The sequence below is a fragment of the Polyodon spathula genome, chromosome 7 (genome assembly GCF_017654505.1).
Source record: "Polyodon spathula isolate WHYD16114869_AA chromosome 7, ASM1765450v1, whole genome shotgun sequence".
Classification (NCBI taxonomy): Eukaryota; Metazoa; Chordata; class Actinopteri; order Acipenseriformes; family Polyodontidae; genus Polyodon; species Polyodon spathula.
The window spans coordinates 30,410,105-30,433,053 of NC_054540.1; the positions used below are offsets into that span (position 1 = coordinate 30,410,105).

At 36.9% G+C, this 22,949-nt stretch overlaps 1 protein-coding gene across 2 annotated transcripts in view; it reads right to left on the reverse strand.

Moving 5' to 3' along the window:
* The window catches only part of LOC121318504 (CCR4-NOT transcription complex subunit 4-like), a 63,470-nt gene that overhangs the window by 31,393 nt on the left and 9,128 nt on the right, over window positions 1-22,949 (reverse strand). For both annotated transcript variants that reach the window (XM_041255241.1, XM_041255240.1), the window contains exons 2-8: window positions 13,514-13,746; window positions 10,608-10,805; window positions 10,165-10,251; window positions 4,657-4,758; window positions 3,993-4,118; window positions 2,610-2,734; window positions 1,288-1,491 (exon numbers count right to left, since the gene is read on the reverse strand). In XM_041255241.1, the coding sequence (XP_041111175.1) occupies window positions 1,288-1,491; window positions 2,610-2,734; window positions 3,993-4,118; window positions 4,657-4,758; window positions 10,165-10,251; window positions 10,608-10,805; window positions 13,514-13,687 (1,016 nt within the window). In that variant the 5' untranslated portion in view covers window positions 13,688-13,746. The remainder of the gene's footprint in view (window positions 1-1,287; window positions 1,492-2,609; window positions 2,735-3,992; window positions 4,119-4,656; window positions 4,759-10,164; window positions 10,252-10,607; window positions 10,806-13,513; window positions 13,747-22,949) is intronic.

The window sequence follows — 22,949 nt, forward strand, 5'->3', positions numbered from 1 at the left end:
CTGAACTCTGTAGCTCTTCAAAGTGATTGTTGGCCTCTCTGTGGCTTCTCTCACAAGTCTCCTTCTTGTTTGAGTGCTGAGTTTTGAGGGACGGCCTTTTCTTGGCAGTGTCTGGGTGGTGTGATGCAGCTTCCACTTCCTGATTATTGATCCAACTGTGCTCACTGGGATATCCAAACACTTGGATATTATTTTGTACCCTTTCCCTACTCTATGCATTTGTATTACTTTATCTGTAACTTCTGTAGAATGCTCTTTGGTCTTCATTTTCCTTCAGATTCACAGCCTTACCAATGATCCTTCAACAGTGGGGTTTTTATCCAGAAAATGTGACAGCAACTTTAATGGTTCACAGGTTGAGGCCAATGGTAAGGCAATTGTGCCCTCGTTAGGACAATTTCTTTCATCGGTGCAAACTGGGAGCTTCCACAGCACAGGGGTTGAATACTTAAGCAAGCAAGATATTTCAGTTTTTTATTTTTCTTAAAAATATTTCCCAACATAAAACCAATGACACCTTACAATAATTGATTCTGAGTTTCAGTGTTTAAAAATAAAATATCAAACAGAACAAAATTTCAATGTACCATTTGTAATTGTAATGAGAGAATTGGTCAGGGGTCTGAATAATTATTTTGCAAGGCACTGTATATACACATATATATATATATATATATATATATATATATATATATATATATATATATATATATTTATCTAAATAAATTTTAATTCATTAACATTAGTTCTCTCAATTTCTAGGTCATGTCGTTAAAATGCTGTTCTAAACTTCATTTACCAAACAGAAACTTCAAGTTCAATATATGCACTTAAATGTAACCAACATCAGAAGACATGCATGTAAGTGTACATACTTCATTCAAGCACCTTCTAACAAAGTACAACAACATTGTAATGTTTTAAAAGGATGGACATAATTAATCTGCAATGTAAACATATACACTAACTGCAGTAAACTAAAGTGAACTCTTTAAATATTTTAAATGTGAAAATTAAAGTTAAAGATTAAAAGTATGGATGAAACTGATGAAATTAAATGGTAAAGTTAACATTCTGAAATTGTAACTGAATTCTAAATTGCTAAAGCTCCACATTCAGCAAGCACTACATAAATAGTGATAACTGTGCATATGATTGCTCGATACCTCTCAAATCAACGCTTCCTTTAGTTTTTTTTTGTACCCCTTCCCTGAAACACAAAATGACAACTGTATTTCAACTTCATAACAGTAGTCAAAAAATGTCCATGCGGTTGGGTTTTTGTACCTTGAAGGGTCGCAAGGCGTTGTGAAGGGGGAAAGGGAGCCGACCTGCCCCAACTCTGAGTCGGGCCCGTCTGGTGTCATGTGTTCTTGATCAGAACCATTATCGAGGAGAGGAGGCGTTTTCCGGTGTTCGTTCAGCAGACCGTTTGGTGCTTTACTAGAACTCTGTAATGATGGCCAGGCGTCTTTGTTATTACTATTGGGCCTGTCAGACAGACAGACAGAGAGAGAGGAGAAAGGAATATGTTACTATGTGTGCATCTCCATGCACACAATTATTTTTGTGACAAATTACCTATAAATCACCACTCTTAATTCTAATTATCACATACAGAAACAACCCTGCCAAATCAATGGCTACTCATAGTGAGAAACCACACAACTCAGTAATAAGTAACTTGAGTTGTTTTCTCAAAACTCCTAGAATTCAAAGAGAAAATAAAACAGGTCAAATACCTGAATGATTAATTGCATATCGATGAATCGTGGCACTCCATAACCTACCTGACCAAATGGTTCCTTAATTATAATTATAAATGCATGTGATTTAAAGTTAATTTGAACACAGTGTCGTCCCCCCAAATCTCATTTAAGTATATGGAATGGATTATTGTTTACACAGTTCAATATTTTTACTTAACACATACAATAGTGGTTTATATATATATATATATATATATATATATATATATATATATATATATATATATATAAATATATAGTCCTTATATTGGTGGAAGAAACACAGAACAGGTAGATACACAGATTTAAATCGCTGACAATTTAAATATGTGTTTGGATATAATCTGTTTTCAAAAAGTAATAAAAGCCATTATATTGCACAGAACGCAAGCAGAGACAGCACAGCAGCAGGGGCAGGGGTGTGTGGTCCCTGTGTGTGTGCCTTTATTTTACTGCAAGACGTTATAATATGTAACACATTAAAGTAGAAAATATGCCAGGAGTAAAAAATACATTGTGTAGGCCTTACGTACCCCAGTGAATTAACTACAAAACAAAGGATGCCAAGTAGCAGTTTAATGTCTGTGTGTGAGATTTTATATATCTAGATCTATCATTTTTTCCTTTAATTTACAGGCAAAGCCCCCCCGTTCCACTTCAGCTGGTTTGGCATTGTCGCTGATGGTGCATTTTGTATGATGTAAGATTCAGCAAATAAATCAACCATGTTGCTGGAATCATATTTCAATCACATATTTTAAATTAAAAGAAGCAGCAGATTTTTTTTTTTTTTACAGATTAGAACTGACTGCAGTTACAAATACATGCTTCACAGTTTTTGCAGCCTTGGGAAATAAATACCTCTGCAGTGCACTGGTTTTGCCCTTAGACTTCTCCCCTCCCCCTACAGAAGGTTGTAAGAAATTGGGGTTCATCTTATAGAGCTCTTGTAGCAGCTTTTGTTCGTATTCCTGATGCTTTCCAGCCTAGAGAGAGAGAAATATAGAGATCAGTCACTCAGTACAGGAAAATCTGCAAGTTGAGCAGAATCCCCGCTGAACCAGTGTCTAAAATTGTACAGGGACTCCAACATGCTGTGTTAACATGTTGACAGTAAACCAGCATGTTCTTCGATCTCGTCAACTATCAGAAACTAAGCAAAGTTGGGGATGGTCATTTGGATGGATGGCCTTCATGTGAAATCAATTGCTGGTGGTTTTGTTGGTTAGAGTACAGGCCTTACACCAGCATAGTGCTTACGGAATGTGCGTTCTGTCAATCATTAACATATTTCCAAACTAGCAAACATATATAGGACCAACAGTATCCGTTACAAACTCAATGCATAAAGCTTAAAGAACGTAAAACAACTACTTGAATTTGAAATGTGCTTCAGTGCTTCTTTTTAACAATGAGCTGCAGACATTTACGTTAAGATGAGAGCAAACCACATTCTTCGTCAAATCAGTGTAATTACAAGAGCAATATTTTGATCTTTATCAAGGTTATGTGATGGGTTTTGTTGGTAATGTTTTTGTAATTATTTCTGGATTTCAAAAAGGCTTCATCTTGTTCACAGAGGAGGAGGATCAAGCCATTGTTATGACTTGATTCCCTGAACACTACCAGAAAAACTGTTTTGTAGTGGCAGACATGAATGCTTTAGGGGGAGGGTTAGAAACACTGGGTCTCAAAGTGCTACAAAGTTTATTTCAATGTATTTATACCTTTTTTTGCAAAATGTTATTGTAATATCTTGACAAATAGCAGTAGTAGTAAAATACTCTAATGAAAGTGTTGGGTCATCATGCATATTGGAAATATAACCATAACCCAATGATTAATTCCTTTGGAAAACTAAATTCATAATGAGCCCTAGTCTTCCCTTGTGAGATCAGCAATTTGTGCAGCATTGCACATGGAATCACTGACCAAAGAGGAGCCTCTGCAAGCCACCTATCAAAGTCTTTTAGATCTGAAGTCTTGCCCATTGTGACTGAAACTGACTTACAACAGGGAGGTGCATCTTTTATATGACGGAATACAGATCAAAGTTGCAATTTGCACAATAAACTAGTTGGTCATGTGAGGGACATTCCATATGGTACTTTCAGGTTTCAGGACACTCTCGTCCCCTTTTTCCTTTCCTGATAAAATAACCATCCACTCAAGCGCTATACAGAATATTCCTATTAGGAAACAGATTGTATCAAGATAAAAAGAAGAGCACTACCCATGCGTTACCTGCATCTCCTCTTTAGTGAAACTGGCTGCTTCATCGCCCAGCTCGTGAAGATACATGCAGTCTGGTTTAGGGCACTGCATGCTTTTTAGAAAGTAGCTGCAGTATTTAGTTGTACCTAAAGAAGCCTGCAGGACAGAACACAAAGATCAACAAGACACATGCACCAAGTCATTAAAAAACAAAAGGCATTGTCCTTCCCCTGTGAGGGTTCTTTCCAGTCTGGAATACCTGGAGCATTTGTCTAAGGTACCACTGCTTATTGTGCTATCTAAAGCAACAGGTTTTACTCAAGTATGGAAAAAATGTTTTACAAAAACCGGGTCCCGAAACACAGCCAACATCCAAAATCAACTGAAGTCTCACGTGTCAAGGTATCGACCCCCTACGAGAGGAAACTTACTGGCAACTGTCTTCAAAAGATGAATTTGTGCTTTTTCCAAGCTGCATTTAAAACTACAAAAAAACTTCCATTTTGTTTAAACTTTACACTAAAAAAACTTCAACTTAAAAGTCTGTGCCACAAAAGCAGCATAGCAGGATTAATAATTGTAACAGAACATACAATGCTTTGAACGAAAGCCAAAAATATAAGCTTTCTATTAAGTTTTACAAAATGCACTAAATATTTGTTACTGTGGCTGTTCATAAAACTGCACTACTCACCTTAAGTGTTCTACCATCTACGACTACATTGTTGACACATTGTATAGCCCTGAGGGCATCTTCAGATCGAATATAGGTAACATACGCACTGGCACTGGGACCCTATGGATCAAAGTCGGAGGCAGAATTTAATCAGACATGCACTTTTTCTATACAAATACATTTACAGCTCTTCAGGGCTCTAACACTTTTATGTTGAAAAAACGTAATACATTTAAAGGGACTTATCTAAAGGCCATTGCACACAAGGTATTTTCTTTAGCCAGGTCTTTCTTTAGACATATTTATCGTGCAACTTATATTACTTTAACAAACATGCACATCTCTAATTGGTTTACAAATCGTGACGTGTTGAGTTCCTAATTCAAATTAGTTTAATTTTATCTGATTGTACGCCTGTCAGAATGACAGCACTGGAATAAATCTGGTTTGCAATGGCCTTAAAGTTAAATGTTTATTGAGAATTACTATGGCATTGTAATATGTTTCACCATCTAAATCCCTTCAATGAAAGTAACAGCAAATAGGCAAAAAAACAAGTGTACAGTGAACAGTTGGTTTGAATATGAACTTAAAATGACCTTATGTTAGATCTTCTAATTAAGCAGATTTTTACTGTAGCATAATGTGAGGTGGTCTGTCATTTGGTTTGGACTGTTCCAGCTATATAACATTCCTTAACATACAACATCATTTCTTAGTGTTTTGTATAGTCAAATATAGCCTCAGTGTATGACTTATACATGATCATAGTATTAGTTTTTCATAATCCTTTTCAATTCCATGTTGTATTTCATATGGGTTTCTGATTGGTTACAGGGGTGTGCAATTCCTATCACCTGGCGCCCAGGACAACAACTTTTGCCATTATACTTTGCCCCTCAGACAAATAGTTTTTATTTATTTATTTTTCCTATGTTCGTTCCGTTGCTAGAAAAGCACACCGGCTATATTTCTAGAGAGCAACAGAAATTTCTGAAAACTGAATTGCAGAAGTCTAGCACCTACAAATCCCACCTCTACCACTTCTGACTGGCTAGATGTGGGGAATAAGCAGATCTACCCTTAGAGCCTCTGGCAAGGCACAGACTAATCTTTAAACTTAAGGTATTATTTCCTTTTTTTTTGTAAATTACCAAATAGTGATCCTGCTTTCTTAATACCTATACTAGACATTTAAATGCAGCAATCGACTAAAGTTAAAGAAACACCAGTCGCTAAAGGTATTACTGGATTAGAAACTTTGTTTAGAAGCATTTCAAGACAAACTTTCTGTAGCAAAAAAATGTACAGATTTTTATTCTTTCGATTTTAGTGTTGCTAACCTAGTATGCCATTTATCATATTTACATATTTCAGGCTATATTAAAAAAAAAATACAATTGTCACAGAGGTCATGGAAAATGTGAATTTGAAGTCAGTGACATCTTGGAAATGGATGAAAAAAAACGTTTTAACAGACACTTCCTTTAAAACATGCAGTACGTCATGCACTGAACATACAAATCTGTGAGTATCTGTAAATTTCTTGGTTGTGTATGCACGCAACATTTACATGTAGCTATGTAGGTCAGTGAATAGGATAGCTGAGTAAGCGAGCATTTAAATCAGTGACAGCTAAAATACAAGCAACTTGTGAGAGCTGTTTTCTGTAGACAAGAACAAATGCATCGAAGAGCAGAAGCTTACCATTACAACATGTGGTTTGTTTCAGAAACGTGAAAAACTATTAAAGTCAAGTTCATACAGCACTTCTATTGCAGATGACTGCGATAAGTTAGGCGCAGACAGCTAGCTATGCAGCTTCACTATTTTCTGTGCGGGACGCATCGTGTCACAGACTTTTGACTGTGCAAAGTGGTTGCATGTTGTTCTTGCTTTAAATACAGACTGCATTCATGAAATTGGATACATTTACATTTAAGTAGATGTTCCGAGTTTGTACCTCTATACGAGAGGATTAAAACAAATCTAAAGCAACATCGTTGGTACATCAGTCCAGGGAAAGAATGTTGGCCTCCCAAAAAAAAAAAAAAAAACACTAGGATCACCTTGCTGCAGCAGTGTTCTAGTTAGCCAACATGCGACAAGATGTTAGATAAGGAAAAAAAAAAACAAACAAAAGAAAAAACATTTTATCTTTGCAGAATTTGATGGAGGCTACTGTAAATATTGCATGCATTTTGGTAGAACAGTAAAAATGCTGAGAAACTTTACAGGTTATACACAAGTCCTTTAAAAATCTGGGGTTCAGCAGTTACAAAACTGAAAGAACGTCAAGAAAAATCAGAATTCCACAAAGCAGCAGTAATAGCAATAATGATTTCATACCTGTGATACAACAAACAAACACCTGTACATCAGGAGTGGGAGGGGAAAAAAAAAAAAGACAGAAGCTATTTTTATATTTGAATAACTTCAAGTATTGCTTATCATAGTTGTACTCTTAGTAAGTTACTTAAAAGTACTAGCAAATGTTCCTAACTGCACTGAAAGGAACATTTCCTGAAAGTTTGTTATATACTGATCATCAAATGAAACTTATCACTTATTTGAGCATCAAAAGAAATGTATCGCTTATATATAAACATCAAAAGAAACTTATATTTGGATACAATTCACTAGATGTGATCGAAAAATAACAAAATCTGTTTTAGAGCAGGTGCAGTGACTTTTTATTGTGCTGATTAACAACTTACATCACAAAGATGCTGCAAAATGACCTGTCAATCTTGGGCAGATGTTGTGACTCTTGGTCTCCCAGTTCATTGCCTGTCATTGACAGAGTGTGTCTGGTTATACCATCTCACCAGGTTTGAAATTGCTGGGTGTGAGCACCCAAGACCTCGAGCCAACGTATGCTGCCCTATTCCAGCCTCATGCCGACTGCACAAAGGTGCTGCTCTCTTGACAGACGTGGTATATTGTTTTTTTGTTTTTTTCTGTGATTTTCTTTTATGCTTTTATTCAAGATTGCAATTCAACAGTTGAAATCACTCCATATCCAGTGGCCAATCAACTCTCTCACTAATTAGGCGATTAAGTGCATACAGTAGCTCTCAAAAGTATTCACCCCCCTTGGACTTTTCTACATTTCATTGTGTTACAACATGGAATCAAAATGGATTTAATTAGGAGTTTTTGCCACTGAACAAAAAAATCCATAATGTCAAAGTGAAAAATAAAATCTACAAATTGTTCTAAATTAATTACAAATATAAAACAGAAATTTGATAGGATAAGTATTCACCTCCTTTGCTATGACACACCTAAATACGCTCTGGTGCAACCAATTGTCTTTAGAAGTCACATAATTAGTTGAATGGAGTCCACCTGTGTGCAATTAAGGTGTTTCTCATGATTTCAGGTTAAATACACCTGTCTCTGGGAGGTCTCACAGATGTTTGGTACACTTCCTAACAAAAACTACATCAAGAAGACGAAGGAACATTCAAAGCAAATCCAGAATAAGAATAAAAATATTTCCAAGGCATTGAATATCTCCCCAGAGCACAGTAAAGACTTTTATTACGAAATGGAGAGAACAGACCGTCCTTAAAAACTGAGCATCTGGGCGAGAAGGGCACTAGTCAAGGAGGCCACCAAGAGGCCTGGCAACTCTAAAGGTGTTACAGTCTTCCACGGCTGAGCTGGGAGAGACTGTGCATATGGCAACAATAGCCCGGGTGCTTCACAAAACTGGCCTTTATGGGAGAGTGGCAAAAAGAAAGCCATTGTTGAAAAAAACTCGCATCAAATATCAGCTACAGTTTGCCAGAAGGCATGTGGGAGACTCTGAGACCAAGTGGAAGAAGATTCTATGGTCTGATGAGATCAAAATAGAGCTTATTGGCTTCAATGCAAAGCGCTATGTTTGGCACAAGCCTAACACCACACATCATCCCGAGAACACCATCCCTACCATGAAGCATGGTGGTGGCAGCATCATGCTATGGGGATGCTTCTCTGCGTTAGGGCCTGGAAAGCTTGTGAAAATAGAGGGCCAAATGGATGCAGCAAAGTATAGAGAAATCCTGGAGGAAAACCTGCTGAAGTCTGCAAGAAACCTGGGACTTGGGAGAAGATTCATCTTCCAGCAGGACAATGACCCCAAACATACAGCCAAAGCCAAACTGGAGTGGCTTAAAAATGTCCATGTCAATGTCCTGGAGTGGCCCAGTCAAAGCCCAGACCTCAATCCAATTGAGAATATGAGGAAAGAGTTGAAAATTGCTGTTCACCAATGGTCCCCATCCAACTTGACGGAGCTTGAGCAATTTTGAAAGAAGAAAGGGAAAAAATTGCAGTGTACAGATGTGCAAAGCTAGCAGAGACTTATCCAAATAGACTCATGGCTGTAATTGCTGCCAAAGGTGCCTCTACCAAATAGTACTCAAGGGGGTGAATACTTATGCAATCAATTATTTTCTGTTTTGTATTTGTAATTAATTTAGAACAATTTGTAGATTTTATTTTTCACTTTGACAACATGGACTTTTTTTGTATTGATCAGTGGCAAAAACTCCTAATTAAATCCATTTTGATTCCAGTTGTAACACAATAAAACGTGGAAAAGTCCAAGGGGGGTGAATACTTCTGAGAGCCACTGTATGATTCAGTGATAGTCACTCAATGTGTCATGGTCAAGGATTAATGATCGAGTGATTAAAAAGAAACCAAAATCATTTATATCATCAAAAATACATGTGTTATAATAGTGCTAAGTTTCTTTTGATGCTCGGTATACATTTGTTGAGGTGAGATGGGGTCACAGGGAGCCTTTTGTTTATCTTGAAGAATTTAGTGAACCAGACAAGCTACAAGGCTATATCCACCCATGTTAATCATGAATTGATAGATTGTGTTCACTGTTAAATAAAACCAAACTCCTACAAGATATTCTACTTTTTTGTGTGTGTTTTGTGCGATGGGGAAGGAACAAGTAGATTTTTACGAAGGACAAGTAGATTGTTCTGTTTGACCCTTGGACAAGAAGTTTTTTTCAAAAAATTGCACACCCCTGATGTTAGTGTGTTGAAGTATGTTCCAATGTGTTTATCCTTAAAGTGTAAAGGTTTGGAAATTAAATAAAATCATTTTAAAATCAAAGACAGACAACACTGAGTTGTAAATCCATTTTTGAAAGGTGAAACTTTTTTTTTTGTTAGCTTTTACTCAAAGATACTGTACTTTATTCTGTCACTCTAGGCCTATGGTAAAGGTTACAGTGCTTTAAACAGTGCTTGAAACAGATTCCTGAACTAAGACAATTTTGGCTACAATTGTATAATTCGTACTTAATTGGAACATTACAATATTATTGTAATTGTACTTGAAACTTGGCACACCTGCATAATTTCAAGCATGACTGATTTACGGAGACACTTTTTCACGAGAAGGTGAACCATAACATCCATTCCAACCCAGCTGTCCACTTGTGGTTGCTTAAATGCTAATACAATCCTGCAACAAAAAATCTGCCACTTTTTAGTAAGCTAGACCCATTACCTGTGAACCTGCATATGACGTGCTGTTATTGATGACTACTTTGTGTATTTTCCCAAACTTCCCAAAATATTCTGGCCGTTTTAAAACCTGCAGCAAGAGGAATGCAAATGAGATTTAAAAGAAAGTAAATAAACAAACAATAAAAAATAACCGTTTAATCTTCAAGTGACCTCTTGAAGTGTGGGACACGAGCCTTGCAGCAATCTGCAGCACATGATCAGCAAATTGTTTTCATTAATAGCTTAGAAAAAATACCATTTAAAAATGTAATACACATGTGAGATCTATAAAGAGATGGCGTTTTTTGTAAGACTTACAGGAATTGTACATTCTCTATTGTAAACACGGAAGCCCTACTCCTTTTTATATAAGACTAGATGCGGAACAAGTAGATTTTATGGGATTGCTGAACTGCAGTAACCAGTGAAGGTGGTTCCCCTGACCTCTGGGTCGGCAAGCCGTTGCGACAGCCCCACCACGAAGACCAGGTTCCTCTGCACCACCCTCACGCTGGCGAGGTGCTTCCGGTTCTCTGAGATCTTTTGTTTGCGCTCATTCTGCTTCTGTTTCTTCTCGTTCTTTATCCTCTGCAGCTCCTCCTGTGAAAGGGGTTTGTACACTGCGGGGTCTTCAGGGTAAGGCTGCAGGGAACAGGGATGGTGGGGGGGTAGGTTACTAAAGAGTAGATACAGGCTAACTACTGGAGATCTTCTGTTAATCCAGAGATAAATAAAACTCAGACAGTCTGAGCAGTTGCTACCTGCAACTTGTTAACTTTGCAGACCAGATGTACTTGGTGGGTATGAAATAGATACAAAGTCTTTTTTTCTTTTGTTAGATATACTGCAGTATTAAATAAAAGTGCAGTACAAGTTCACTTTACTAAAAACAATATTTCTAGGCCCTTTATTTTCAGTTCAACAATTTTTATTGATAATTCATAGATTTCTCAAAAGCCCTCCTTAGAGTAGCATTTTTTTTTATATATCTAGGCATGAACAAATGTGTTTTAATGCAAACAGTGTTTTCTCAGTTTCAGCATTTCAATTGAGTTTTTATTTAGTTGGTAAGATTATTATTTTGTTTCGATTTAGTTTTAGTTTACTAAATTCATAGATATATTTCAGTTTTAGAAAAAAAAATCAGTTTCATTTTAAGACTTTTTTTTAGGTTCACGACGAGTTGCTGCATAGTACATGCAAAAAAGTATTCATCAGTTAACATTCTAGCTATCTTTTTTGACAGTGCAAACACATCCACCCATGTGATTTGGGCAACAATGCCACAGTTATTGTAAGTGAACTTCAAAAGATTGTGGTTCAGTATCAAAAAGACCCTGGTTTCAAGGGTAGATCATGACTTAGTCTAATTTCCACAAACAATAAAAACGTGCTCCACATATCCCTGAGAGGCAGGTGCACAAGTCACAAGTCTTGGCCTAACTTGGTCACATACTGTACCATCTTCCTGAATTATTTTGCACTTATCTATTTATTTTTTTTAGCTTTTAATTGAATACTCAAAACGGTCCAGGTCCAACATTACAATTTTTCCTTTCGGGTCCAACGTTGGACCCTGTCCGACATCAAAACGGCATCAATCACAGGTCCCTAGTCGTTTTCCTCAGGAAAAAGTCGAGAAGAGCTTTCAATAGCCGGAAAAAAAAAAAGAGGCGGATCTGAGCAATATGCATAGTCCCTTCACCACAGACAAACAAACAAGATAGCTGCTTCCACATCCAGCACTCAAAGACAATTGGACAGCAAAGGGTTAACTGCACATAACTGGGTTCTTGAGTGCAAAATCATACCATGATCCGTTATCACTATGGGGAAGACCCAGAGCTGTGAGTTTAGTCACATGTTCGATCAATAATAGTGCCACTATATATATATATATATATATATATATATATATATATATATATATATATATATATATATATATATATATATATATATATATATATATATATTCAAAAATTATTAATACAAATTAATATTTGCTTTTCAAGGAAATGTTTATTTTTTCATTTTAGTTTTTGTTAACTGAAAAAACACTGAATGCAAGTTTCGTAACTGAAAAAACACTGAATGCAAAATATCATAGCCTAAATGTTTTGGTACCTGTGAAATATACCAGCTTTTACTGCTTTAAAAATTATGGCCTCTTTCTCTGTCCATTCCAAAACCTCTCCCCTCCATATTAACTCATACAAATTGGGAAATAAATAAATAAATCGTTGTTTTTTTATTTACAAAATGAACTTTTGTAAAATCCCAAATTAACCTGCACATAAGGTCATAATAAAAAAATATATATTGCTAGGATGAACATGTTTTTTTATTATGTTCAAGATTTAGACAAGTATTCAAATATTCATTCATTTGCAAAATGTTACCAATGCCACTACATGTAGCACTGTATCAAAGTTGAAAAATAGGCCAAAAGAAAGGCAGGCCTATCTTGTATTTCAGGTAAACATCACTAAGTTGAATAAACACTTAAAATAAATGTGGAAAAGGAGGCGTTGTACAGTACAATTAAAAAACAACATTTACTCACCTTGATATTTCTCTTTTATTACATTCCACTTAACAAAAACTAGGATTGCATCATGAAAAAAAAATAAGAAGTTGATCACTATACGAGACATTTCTATTGCACATTGGGCCAGGGTTGGAAAACAGCAGGCATTGTGGAGTAACATACCTGACCTGTATCGTATCGCAGACAGAAACGGACCCTGATTGACTCTCTTCCTTAATCTGAAGCAGCACCAGCAACTTCACATGTATTTAGCCATAACTATTTGACAACTACTCTTGCTAGCGCTAATTTAAAAACTGTCGCACAAATTCTGGCAAGGTGGTTAATCAGTGTAAGGCTAAGCATGTTGTGATCGTATTTCTCATTTCTATCAATTGTGTAGTTTCTGGAGGACAAGAAAAAAAAATTGCCTTTGGATATTCATAAACAAAACTGAAAAACATTAACTTTATACACCAAACTAATAAAGTTTTAGGTTTAGGTTTTTCTTTACCCAAGTTTATAAACAAGAATCAGTTTATATCACACCATTGTTAACCACTTAAAAGTATATTGTATATTTAAACACTAGTGTTTCCAAAGATGGAAATGGACATTAAGTTTGAACTTAAATGACTTTGATTGCCTGAACTTTACTTAAACACTAAAAAAAAAAAATCCTTTTTTTTTTTTTTTTTTTTTTTTTTTTTTTTTTTTTAAAGATTTTAACATTCAATATATCCAAGGGTGGCCTAAAATTAATTAATTAATTAAATAATTAAATATAATTTGTTGGGGGCTATCTTGTGAGCTTACATACCTTTCTACAGGCTGGGCAGAGCCCGTTCTCGTCTGTGCGGATGCGGTGCCAGCAGAAACGGCAGATCTGGTAGCCGCAGGTGCAGGGGAAGAAGTTGATGTCGTCGATCTCTAGGGGCTCCATACAGAGCGGACACTCCACAGGGTCCTCCTTCACCTCAGGGCTGTGCGACATGGTGGACACGGCTTCAAGACTTCCAAACACACGGAATCGGAGCAGACCAGAATGCTGGGCTGCAGGGACAGAGAGAGACGCATAACCTTGTTAGAGCCAGTGAAAGCTCCCTTTTGTGAGGGTGGCAGTGAAAGTGCTGATGTGCATCAGTGTCACACACCTCCACCTACCAGCATGTGAATAAAGGAAACTAGTCTCCAAACCTCTCAACCTGCCAAAATTGAAATCAAGGCCACTACCTAGGTGAATAAAAGGTTGTGTACAGTGAACTAGAGTTTAGATTGGAGAAATGACAGGGAGTGGTGTCAAAAGGTTAAAGCATGAGAGTGGTAACCTTCCTAAAAGAGGGCTGATTAAGTAAAACTCAGAAGCTAAATGATCATGTCATAAACAGGGCATTTGTCAAGTGCGTTTTGTACACCATGGTTACTGCAGTATGTTGCATGAAGGATGTAGGCCAATGTATGGAAACAGACTGGCTGGAAACAGTGCTAAAACAAACATTTTATTTATTTCATCCAGAAGTTAATACATTACACATAAAACACTTGGTGACAGTGAGGGAAGCTTATTTGCAGGTTTATTTATGATTAGGGCTTTAAGTTTGCGGTTTTAAACAATAACCAAAAAAAACATCCCGAAGACCTATTTAGAAGATTTGTTTCCTATTTTTTTAAACTGATAAACGTGGGTTTTAACAACAAATTTTAAATTATGTAAATTATTCACTATTCTCTCTACACAAAGAAAACGGCTTTCAGAAGGCAAAGACACTGCAACTGACCAATCATCAATTTTGTGCACTACGTAATATGCGTCTTCTGCTCAGCAACAGGCTTATGACCACAAACAAACCAGCAGCACGGCATTACAGTTTTATTCAGTGATGAACCGAAGAAGTTATTGTAAATAAACTGCTGTACAGTTATGATTCCACTAATGCATATAATAATAATTTATATAGCACCTGTCACAGTGGACCACCATCACAAAGCACTTTACAGAGGTAGACTGCGACTACAAAGGTCGTAAATGCAGCCAAAAATTTTTTTTTTTTTGGGGGGGGGGGGTTAGTCGTCGTTGGCGTCTGCAACACAAAAATACTACCTCTCTCTTTATAAAAGGACAAGAGCACCAACAAGCATCAATCTCCCACGTCAGTGCGTGAATGTGCTGTGGCGTCTACACACACGTTTTAAACTACTTCAAAGATCTTCTATTTACACAAGATGGTCAACTCAGCTGATTTAAGATTGCTTCTGTCTGATCCAAAGCAGTGCATCCTGGAAATCCAAACAGAATTCTCTATAATGTAAAGTCTGCCTCATTACCTATTCCAAGCTTTCTCTTTTAAAAACGATTGTATTTTTTAGCAAGATGCATCTGGATTTATTCAGAGACACCCCTCCTTAACACATAGGCATTATTATTTCCATGATTTATGTTTTCAATTTGAATGACAAGAGCTCTTTATTCATGAGAGCTGGCAATTTCTGACCGCACTATGGTGATATTCACAAGCAAACAAGACGGGGCGTGGCTTGGCTGTTAAGGATGGGATATGTAGGTCAGCAGCATTAAATTCCTTGATAGCAGGTTAATTAGGTCTATTTTTACTATCATCATCACTATTAATATTATTTCCATCATGACTACAATTAATAGGCATACTAATACCTCGGAGGTGTTCGGCATTTTATTGTAGAAACACAGTTTCCAAAAAAAAAAAAAAAAAAAAAAAAAAAAAAAAAGGAATATCTCCATTTTCAATTTTCTGTGTTATGATCTGTAAACTTCTTACTCTGTATTTGATTTATGGATATCACAGGTATGAATGTATGCTTATAATTAAACTGTAAATATTGCCTCAGTTACAATCAGACAATAAAGCCATTAATAGAACATTAAACAGATATATATATAATGCTGAATTGAGGAGTTGTAAAAACTACTGTAATGTGTGAGAGGGCCTGTTAGATTGAAACAATGGTGAAAAACAGAAAATGTGTTGGAAGGTTTACACAAAGGCAGGGCCCGCTATTGCAGAGAAAACTGATTTTATTTCTGGAACAGCCCATTTTAAAAGAGAGCCCGTGAAAAAGCACAGTGAAAGCAGAAAGCAGAGCAATGCTAGGGAATGCGTTATTGCAAAGTGTACGCCAACCAAAACACAGATGGACAGAGCAATGGTACGTGTTACTGAAATCAATGCAGAAAAAAATCACAGGGAAATAAAAATGAAATTCAATGGTGTTTATATGATTGCAGTAGACTTGCCATTCACTAAATGTAACTGACAGATTGTTCTTGTGAAGGAGTGGATTGGATGTATCCAAAACATGACAATGATACAGCATGTGCTGAATTTGTTACCTTCATTGCTGAAGAAATAAGAGATTTGCAGAAAGGGGTTCACAGTGCAAATTACATTTTTGTTTTAACAGATATAGTTGGGAGAGATAATGTAATTGTGTACTGTAGGTATGTTTCTGCAGGTGTGGTAGTGAATCGGCTGGTAGGCTTACCTGAACTAGATCATTGTCATGCTCAAGGAACCTTAAACACAACCAAGAATTTGCTAGGAAAGGTTGACAAAGAATGTAAAGATTGGTGGCGAGAGAAATTAAGTGCTTTTGGAGAGGATGGTGCCAGTGTTAATAAGGGAACTTCAAGAGGGGTAGGAGCTCTCTTGAGAAGCAAGATTGGGCAGCATGTGCTGTCATTTCATTGCCTACCACATAGGCTTGGATTGTCAATGTTAAGTGCTCAAAGATCAGTTTCAATGATTGAGAAAGTATATGACATTCTGCAGTTGGTGTGGAAAACCTACCACTTCAGTCCAAAAAGTAAGCGCAAGTTGAAAGCCATTGGGGCTGAGAGAATTGGGACATTTTCTGTTTTTTGCAGTCAAACGATAAGAACGTTGCTTCTGGACAGGGACAGTTTACTGCTGTGCATCACCACATGGAGCATCTTGCTTCCTCTTCCAAAAAACACAGACATTAGTGGAATAGCAAAACTTGTTGTACAGGAAATGGAAGAAAGTGCTTTTGTAGGGTTTTGTCATTTTTTAAATGATCTCTTTTCAGAGGTGTCAAAACTTAGGTTTACACTGCAGAATAGTTAAATTCTTCCCAAGGCCGTTGCAGCAACTGTGTTTTGACAATTAAGTTTGATTTAAAAGCCATTAAAAACAGCAGCATGTGGATTCCCACCCCCAGGCAGGTGCACAGCAGCAGTATCAGTCAGGAAGCAGGAGGGGCAGGGCTACCAGCAATAGCTTTACCAGCATTACATTTCAGGACATTACACTTAAAGGACCCAACAGTCATGACATTTTTACAAATGTCTTGGACACAAATTTAAAAAAAACTGTTGAAATCAGTCAGGGGGTTTGAGTCCAGGTTTGACAACATAATTAAGCTTTCCACAGAGGAAGGTGTTTCAGGAGGACCCAGAGTGATACAGTGCTTTTAAATTTTCTGCCATGATGCATGGCCTGATGACCTTGTTAGATTTGGAGATGAGCAGTTAGAAGTCTTACTGAATAGGTATAGTGACCTTTTAGAAAAGAATGGATGCAATATTGATGCAGTTCACCAAGAACGGAGAATGCTTAAAACACTGGTCAAACGTCAGTTTATAGATAAATTCTACATTGGTTTATGGGAGGTCATGCTGACAAAAGAACCCCTTTGCACAGACTTAAAAAAAACCTTCTAAATTTAGTGGAAATTATGCTTGTGCTGCGGATATCAGCTGCCCAATGCAAAAGTGTTTTGTGCATAAAATCCAGAATTAAATCCAAGCTACGCAACTCACTTAATGTGGCTACAGTTGAAGATCTAGTTAGAATCAGTGCAGATGGCCCTTCACTAAGTTTTTAACCCAGAGCCTTGTGTTAAGCGCTGGTTTTGCACGAGTAAAAGGAGACGAAGACCAAACTACACTTGCTGGCCAATCGAGATTTACAATTATATTCTAAATATAGTATAATCGTAAATCTCGAAAAACTACTCACTTCTAAATCTTTTGTAGTCATTTTTGTATTACTTTAGTATAAATACATATTCATTTGGATTCATATGTTGTTGTTTTCTGACTTTATGTGAACGAAAAGACACACATTTGGCCATTTTCCCATTGGAAATAATGATATTTTGAAATATCACTGTCCTGGTCACAAAAGCAAAGTCTGTGGGGAATAATAGCCATTTTCTATACTTTTGAGGCATAAGCAATTAGGAGATAACACTTACTACCCAGGAACAAAAATTGTGTTACAGTGTTATCAAAAGGCAGAAGTGCAGGACATTTGAAGTTCATGTTTAACGCATGAAAGATGAGAAACAACAGCATAAGGAGGAAGGACTGGTCTATTGGCATAATAGCAGATTCTACAAACAACAAGGAATTCAGAGCAAGTCAGAGTCAGGCAGCGTAGAGGATGAATGAGGCAGCACATGAGGCAAAGCGAGTACAAACACTCTGTTTTTGGATCGTTTTGTTGTCTTGTATTTTGAAGTTGTTGAATTTGGAGGCAGCTAACTTGCTATTAAACTGCACCCAATAATTGGATTTGGCACCCAAAAATTTTGGTCTATGAGCCATTGGCTCCTTGGGTAAAAAGCTTGTCTGAAGCCCTGTATGCAGAGTCACACACAATATGACATTAAAATTTTTATTTGTGTACGACGACTGCCTAATTACTATTATTAGAGCTACATAAACATCAAGCCTTATCTGAGTATCAGGATGAATGTTTAATCTTAGGAAAAAATGTAAATAACTTCTTGTATGCTGAGATTAATTACTACAGCACACTCTTGTAATATAATGGGGTGGGCAGAAAAAAAAAACCATGAAGCGTAGTGTGATAGAAACGCGGTATCAGTGAAATCTGTTACTTCCCACAATTCTTGGGATTCAAAATGTATCCACAGTTCTAATTTGCCAGATTACAGTAAGTTAGTGTTTGTATATATTGCTGAAACATACATTCAAAGTATTATAGAAACTGAAAAATTATTAGTTTTGAGTGGGGCCAAATAATAATATAAAATAAATAATGAGTTTTGCCAAATAATAATTAAAAAAAGATAACACCCTTGAACTGAACAAAAAACAACATGTGAAAAACCCAAGCTCTATTTATAATATATTTTAAAATCTGCATATTCTAACAAATTAAAAAAAAATGTCCTTGCTTTTGTTTTCCTGCAGTATCTAACCTTAGTAAACCAAAAATAGTCTCCTTACCACCAGGACTTTTGGGTTGCTTTTTAAATGTATTTTGTAATGTGTAAAGCATTTATGGATTGATGGATGGAGTACCATCCTTCACACTATCTCATAAACTAGGTCACGGAGGTCATTGTCAAACAGGTAATTAGGTAATACAGAAGGACGGTGAGAAACATTTGACCTTTACACCAAGTTTACAGAATACTAGGCCAGTCGCTTAGCTTTAACATTCTCACAATAAGATATGAGAGAGTGCATTTTATGTATCAAGTTTAAGTACCTCATGGTATACAGAAGAAGTCTGAGATTCACAAGATCAAAACTGTGTCGATACAAAATTGCTACCGCCATTCCCTCACAAAGAGATTTAGTAACTTCCACGGATAGATAGCAGTGCCACAGCAGGCCATCTCAGTTTGCTCTTCTACCTCTGGATACCCGTTTTGGATTCCTGGTGAGGAGAGGCAATGTTGCTGACTCAAAAAAGAGCACTGAGGAGGTGTGAGGTGGGGGGGTGCTGCTTACAGAGTAGCCCTTGCTATAAATACTGTAGCCTTCACTCACACTCTAGACAGAAAGATGACCCTTTCAATCCCTCCCTTAACTCTACACTGTACATTCAATGGATGGTTGGCAGTACAGTGAAATCGTCAGCCTGTATCAAATAGCAGTGACAGAAATTAGTTCAGTGTCCTGAGATTACCAACCAGGAATTAAGTAGGACTGCCAGACTTTATAGTTCAGTTAGAATACAAATACTGGGGGGAGAACCAAGAAAGGAACACAGACACCCAAGACTGATTTTAGTGTGCAGTACAAAGGGAACTGCTTTGCAGTCGATTCACATGACCTGAGAACAATGATCTGCCATTCAAAGACAAGAATAGGGCATGATATTACAGCAGTACAATAGTAATTCAAAATATCAAGTATGGGTCTAAAATGTAAATCCAGGTATGAGTCTAAAATAGCTTAACTACAACTTCCTTCCAGAGAAAAAAAAAGACGCTAAACAAAAACACTTGCTGCCAAATTAATACTATTTAAGTGCTGGTCCATTTCAGTCAACTCTGGCCCAAATATTTCACTTCAATACGCATTTTTTTGCCAGTGCAAACTGATTTCACTCAAGAGGATAAAACACCACTTCCACTTTTAGCAATAAAAGTGATCTAAATTGTGAAAGCCAATACAGTAACAGTGCATGTGAGTCTTCAGAGTTAACGTGCAGAAGGAAAAATGCTCACGATGGCCATATTTCCCTTTCATTTTTCAAATCCTCCTGTCCATATCTACTTTTAGTATTTAATGGAAATCACTAGATCAGGGTCATGTAGAGCCACAATCTAGCAGGTTTTATAGACATCAATTTCTAAAGACAACTTAATTTTTGATTAGTTAAGCAGTAATTTGTTCAATTAAATAATTTAAAGATAACTTGGAATAAAAACCTAAACACCCTACATTGCTCATGGACCAGAGCTGACCACTCCTGAATTCTTTGATCAAGTGAACTTGCTAAGCTGCTCAACTTACATTCTTCAGAAATTTATGATTTCAGGGTTACCTATGAAACCTGCTAGATTGTGGCTCTCAGGGACCAGGGTTGGCTACCCCTGCAATATGGTTATAAGATGTGATTGAAACCCATGCATACTGTGACAGGGAAAGTCCTGTCGCTGGTTCCTGCGCAAACGTGTGCAGCTGGGACGCAGAACAGGAGACGCATTGCAGGGCAACCAATTGAGCAGTTAGCACAGCGCTGAGCTGATCAGCAGCAACGGATTGGCTGGGGGGCATGCATCTGCACCACAGCTCGAGGCTATTGCACGGCCACTGCTACACAGACGGGCGCGGAGCAAAAACTTGTGTTCATTTACATTGTGTCCGCTCTGCAGGAACTACTACACAAGGACGTGTGAAAAAGACATTTGAAGGGGCAGGAGTCGCCATGAGAATGCCAGGACTATGGGAACAAAGACGTAGCTCAGTTTAGGGGACGTGGAACCGAAATAACGCAGAGAGGGTTTGCGTAGAATAGTAGGTTCCTGGAGCGAGACATTTCTTTGAGTGCTCTGTGACTGTCTCAGTACTGTTCAGTGACAACCCACACACATAACAAACCCCCCTGTTACAATATAAATAAAGAATACAAGTCACCAAAGATAATCAAATGAACACCATAGTTGAACACCATAAATGAACACCAAGTTTCATAATGCAGTACCATTTTATTCCAATAGAAATTTCCCACAGTTCCCACAGATTTTGTTTGGCTGCGAAAAATTACTTTATTTCCAGCATAGAGATTTCAGTGAAAAGTTAAAGTACATTTTTAAATAGTACAAATCAATGTACTATTTAAAAATGTACTTTACTTTTTCACTGAAATCTCTATACTGGAAATAAAGTAATTTTCACAGCCCTTTCCTAGCTCTAGGCATGAACATTGCACTTGTTTTAAACATCCTGCTCCACAAACACACAAATGAATGAGTTCATTAGATACAAATAACAGTAAACCCTGAGCTATTACTATTCCTCAACAGAGATTGCAAGTCCTGGGTGAAAAACATGAACATTCACTGTTACTATAGGAACAGAATTCACAAGATTAGTACAGCAAAATCGTCAATACACAATCACTATCTTGCCAAAGAGCTACTGCCTGCTAAAGGCAACCATGCATTGTATCTATATTTATAATAAATTAGATTCATTCTTCATACACCTCCACCCAAACACAATTGCTGCACGGTACTCTAAAGAGGATGTGTGGACAGAGCATTTTGTAAAGTTACTGTATCATTGAAGCTGCAGCAATTTTCTGTAAGTAGCTGAGAATATATGTAGGGTAGTTTGCCAGCCAACATGTTTTAAAAGCAAACCTACCCTGAAAGTTTTTCATTGACGCTAACAGAAACTAAGTAATCCTGCAGTGAGCTACAATCACGTTACATTTTTTTAATTCAAATGTGTTCAGTTGTGTTTACATGAAAGTGCAGACCTTGACAGGTTGTTTACATTCCTTGAAGAAAGCTTCCACCCTCCCGTTCTTAATACCTGCTTGCTACTGCCTCACTTTACAATCCAAATAAACAGTGCTAGCAAAATAAATCTGTATAGACAGCAGAGTTGGAGAAAAAAAAAGTAAAAAGATTTTATATTTTTAACATGACTAGAACACATGTCAAAAGTCAGTGCCATGGTGACATACTGAGTTGATATAATTCTGCAAATAAAAGTAAATACATCATTCACTGAGCTTTGTAAAATTACTGTCAGAATAAAAAGGTAAATTTTTCTTGGATAACACCCACACCAAATTTGACTTGGGGAATCAAGAAATATGGCTGCATTTTAGAGTACGACTTTATTACCTACCTGAAAACAAAAGATGACCACAATACAGTTTATAAGCCATGTCAGGTCAAAGCCAGGTTAGGTCAAATGTGAAAGTGAAGGGTGTACTTGTTTTCCAGCTGAGAGAGACAAGGGGATCTTAGTGCAAACAGGACCAGCTCACAGCATAAACTACCTGCAGTAAACTAAATGGCACTGTTAAAATGGTGGCCAGGGATTTAAAATAATAATAATACTGGTATTAAATTAACATAAAAATTAAATTTAAAAAAGCAATGCCTTTCAATTGGGTATTACAAATGATTTAACATTTACTACAGTACTAGGCAGTACATCATGCACTTTTCTGTAAGGTAGAAAAATTAGATGCTTAAGGAAAAGTTATTTGCACATGACGTGCTTCTGTGTTGTAATACCGAGCATTCTGAAACCCTCATGGCTAAGTAACAAAGCACGATAAGTACACACCAACCGTCAGTTAAGTTTTACTTTTATCAAACATCCTACAACTCTACAGGTAACTTAAGCAAGCAAACCAAGAACAAAAATAATCTTACTTGTTAAAACTGCTTTAGAATTGCATAAAATGTGCTTGCTTTAAAGATTTGTGAAAATGGGCTTACTTAAATATTATACAATCATAGAGGCGGTTGGT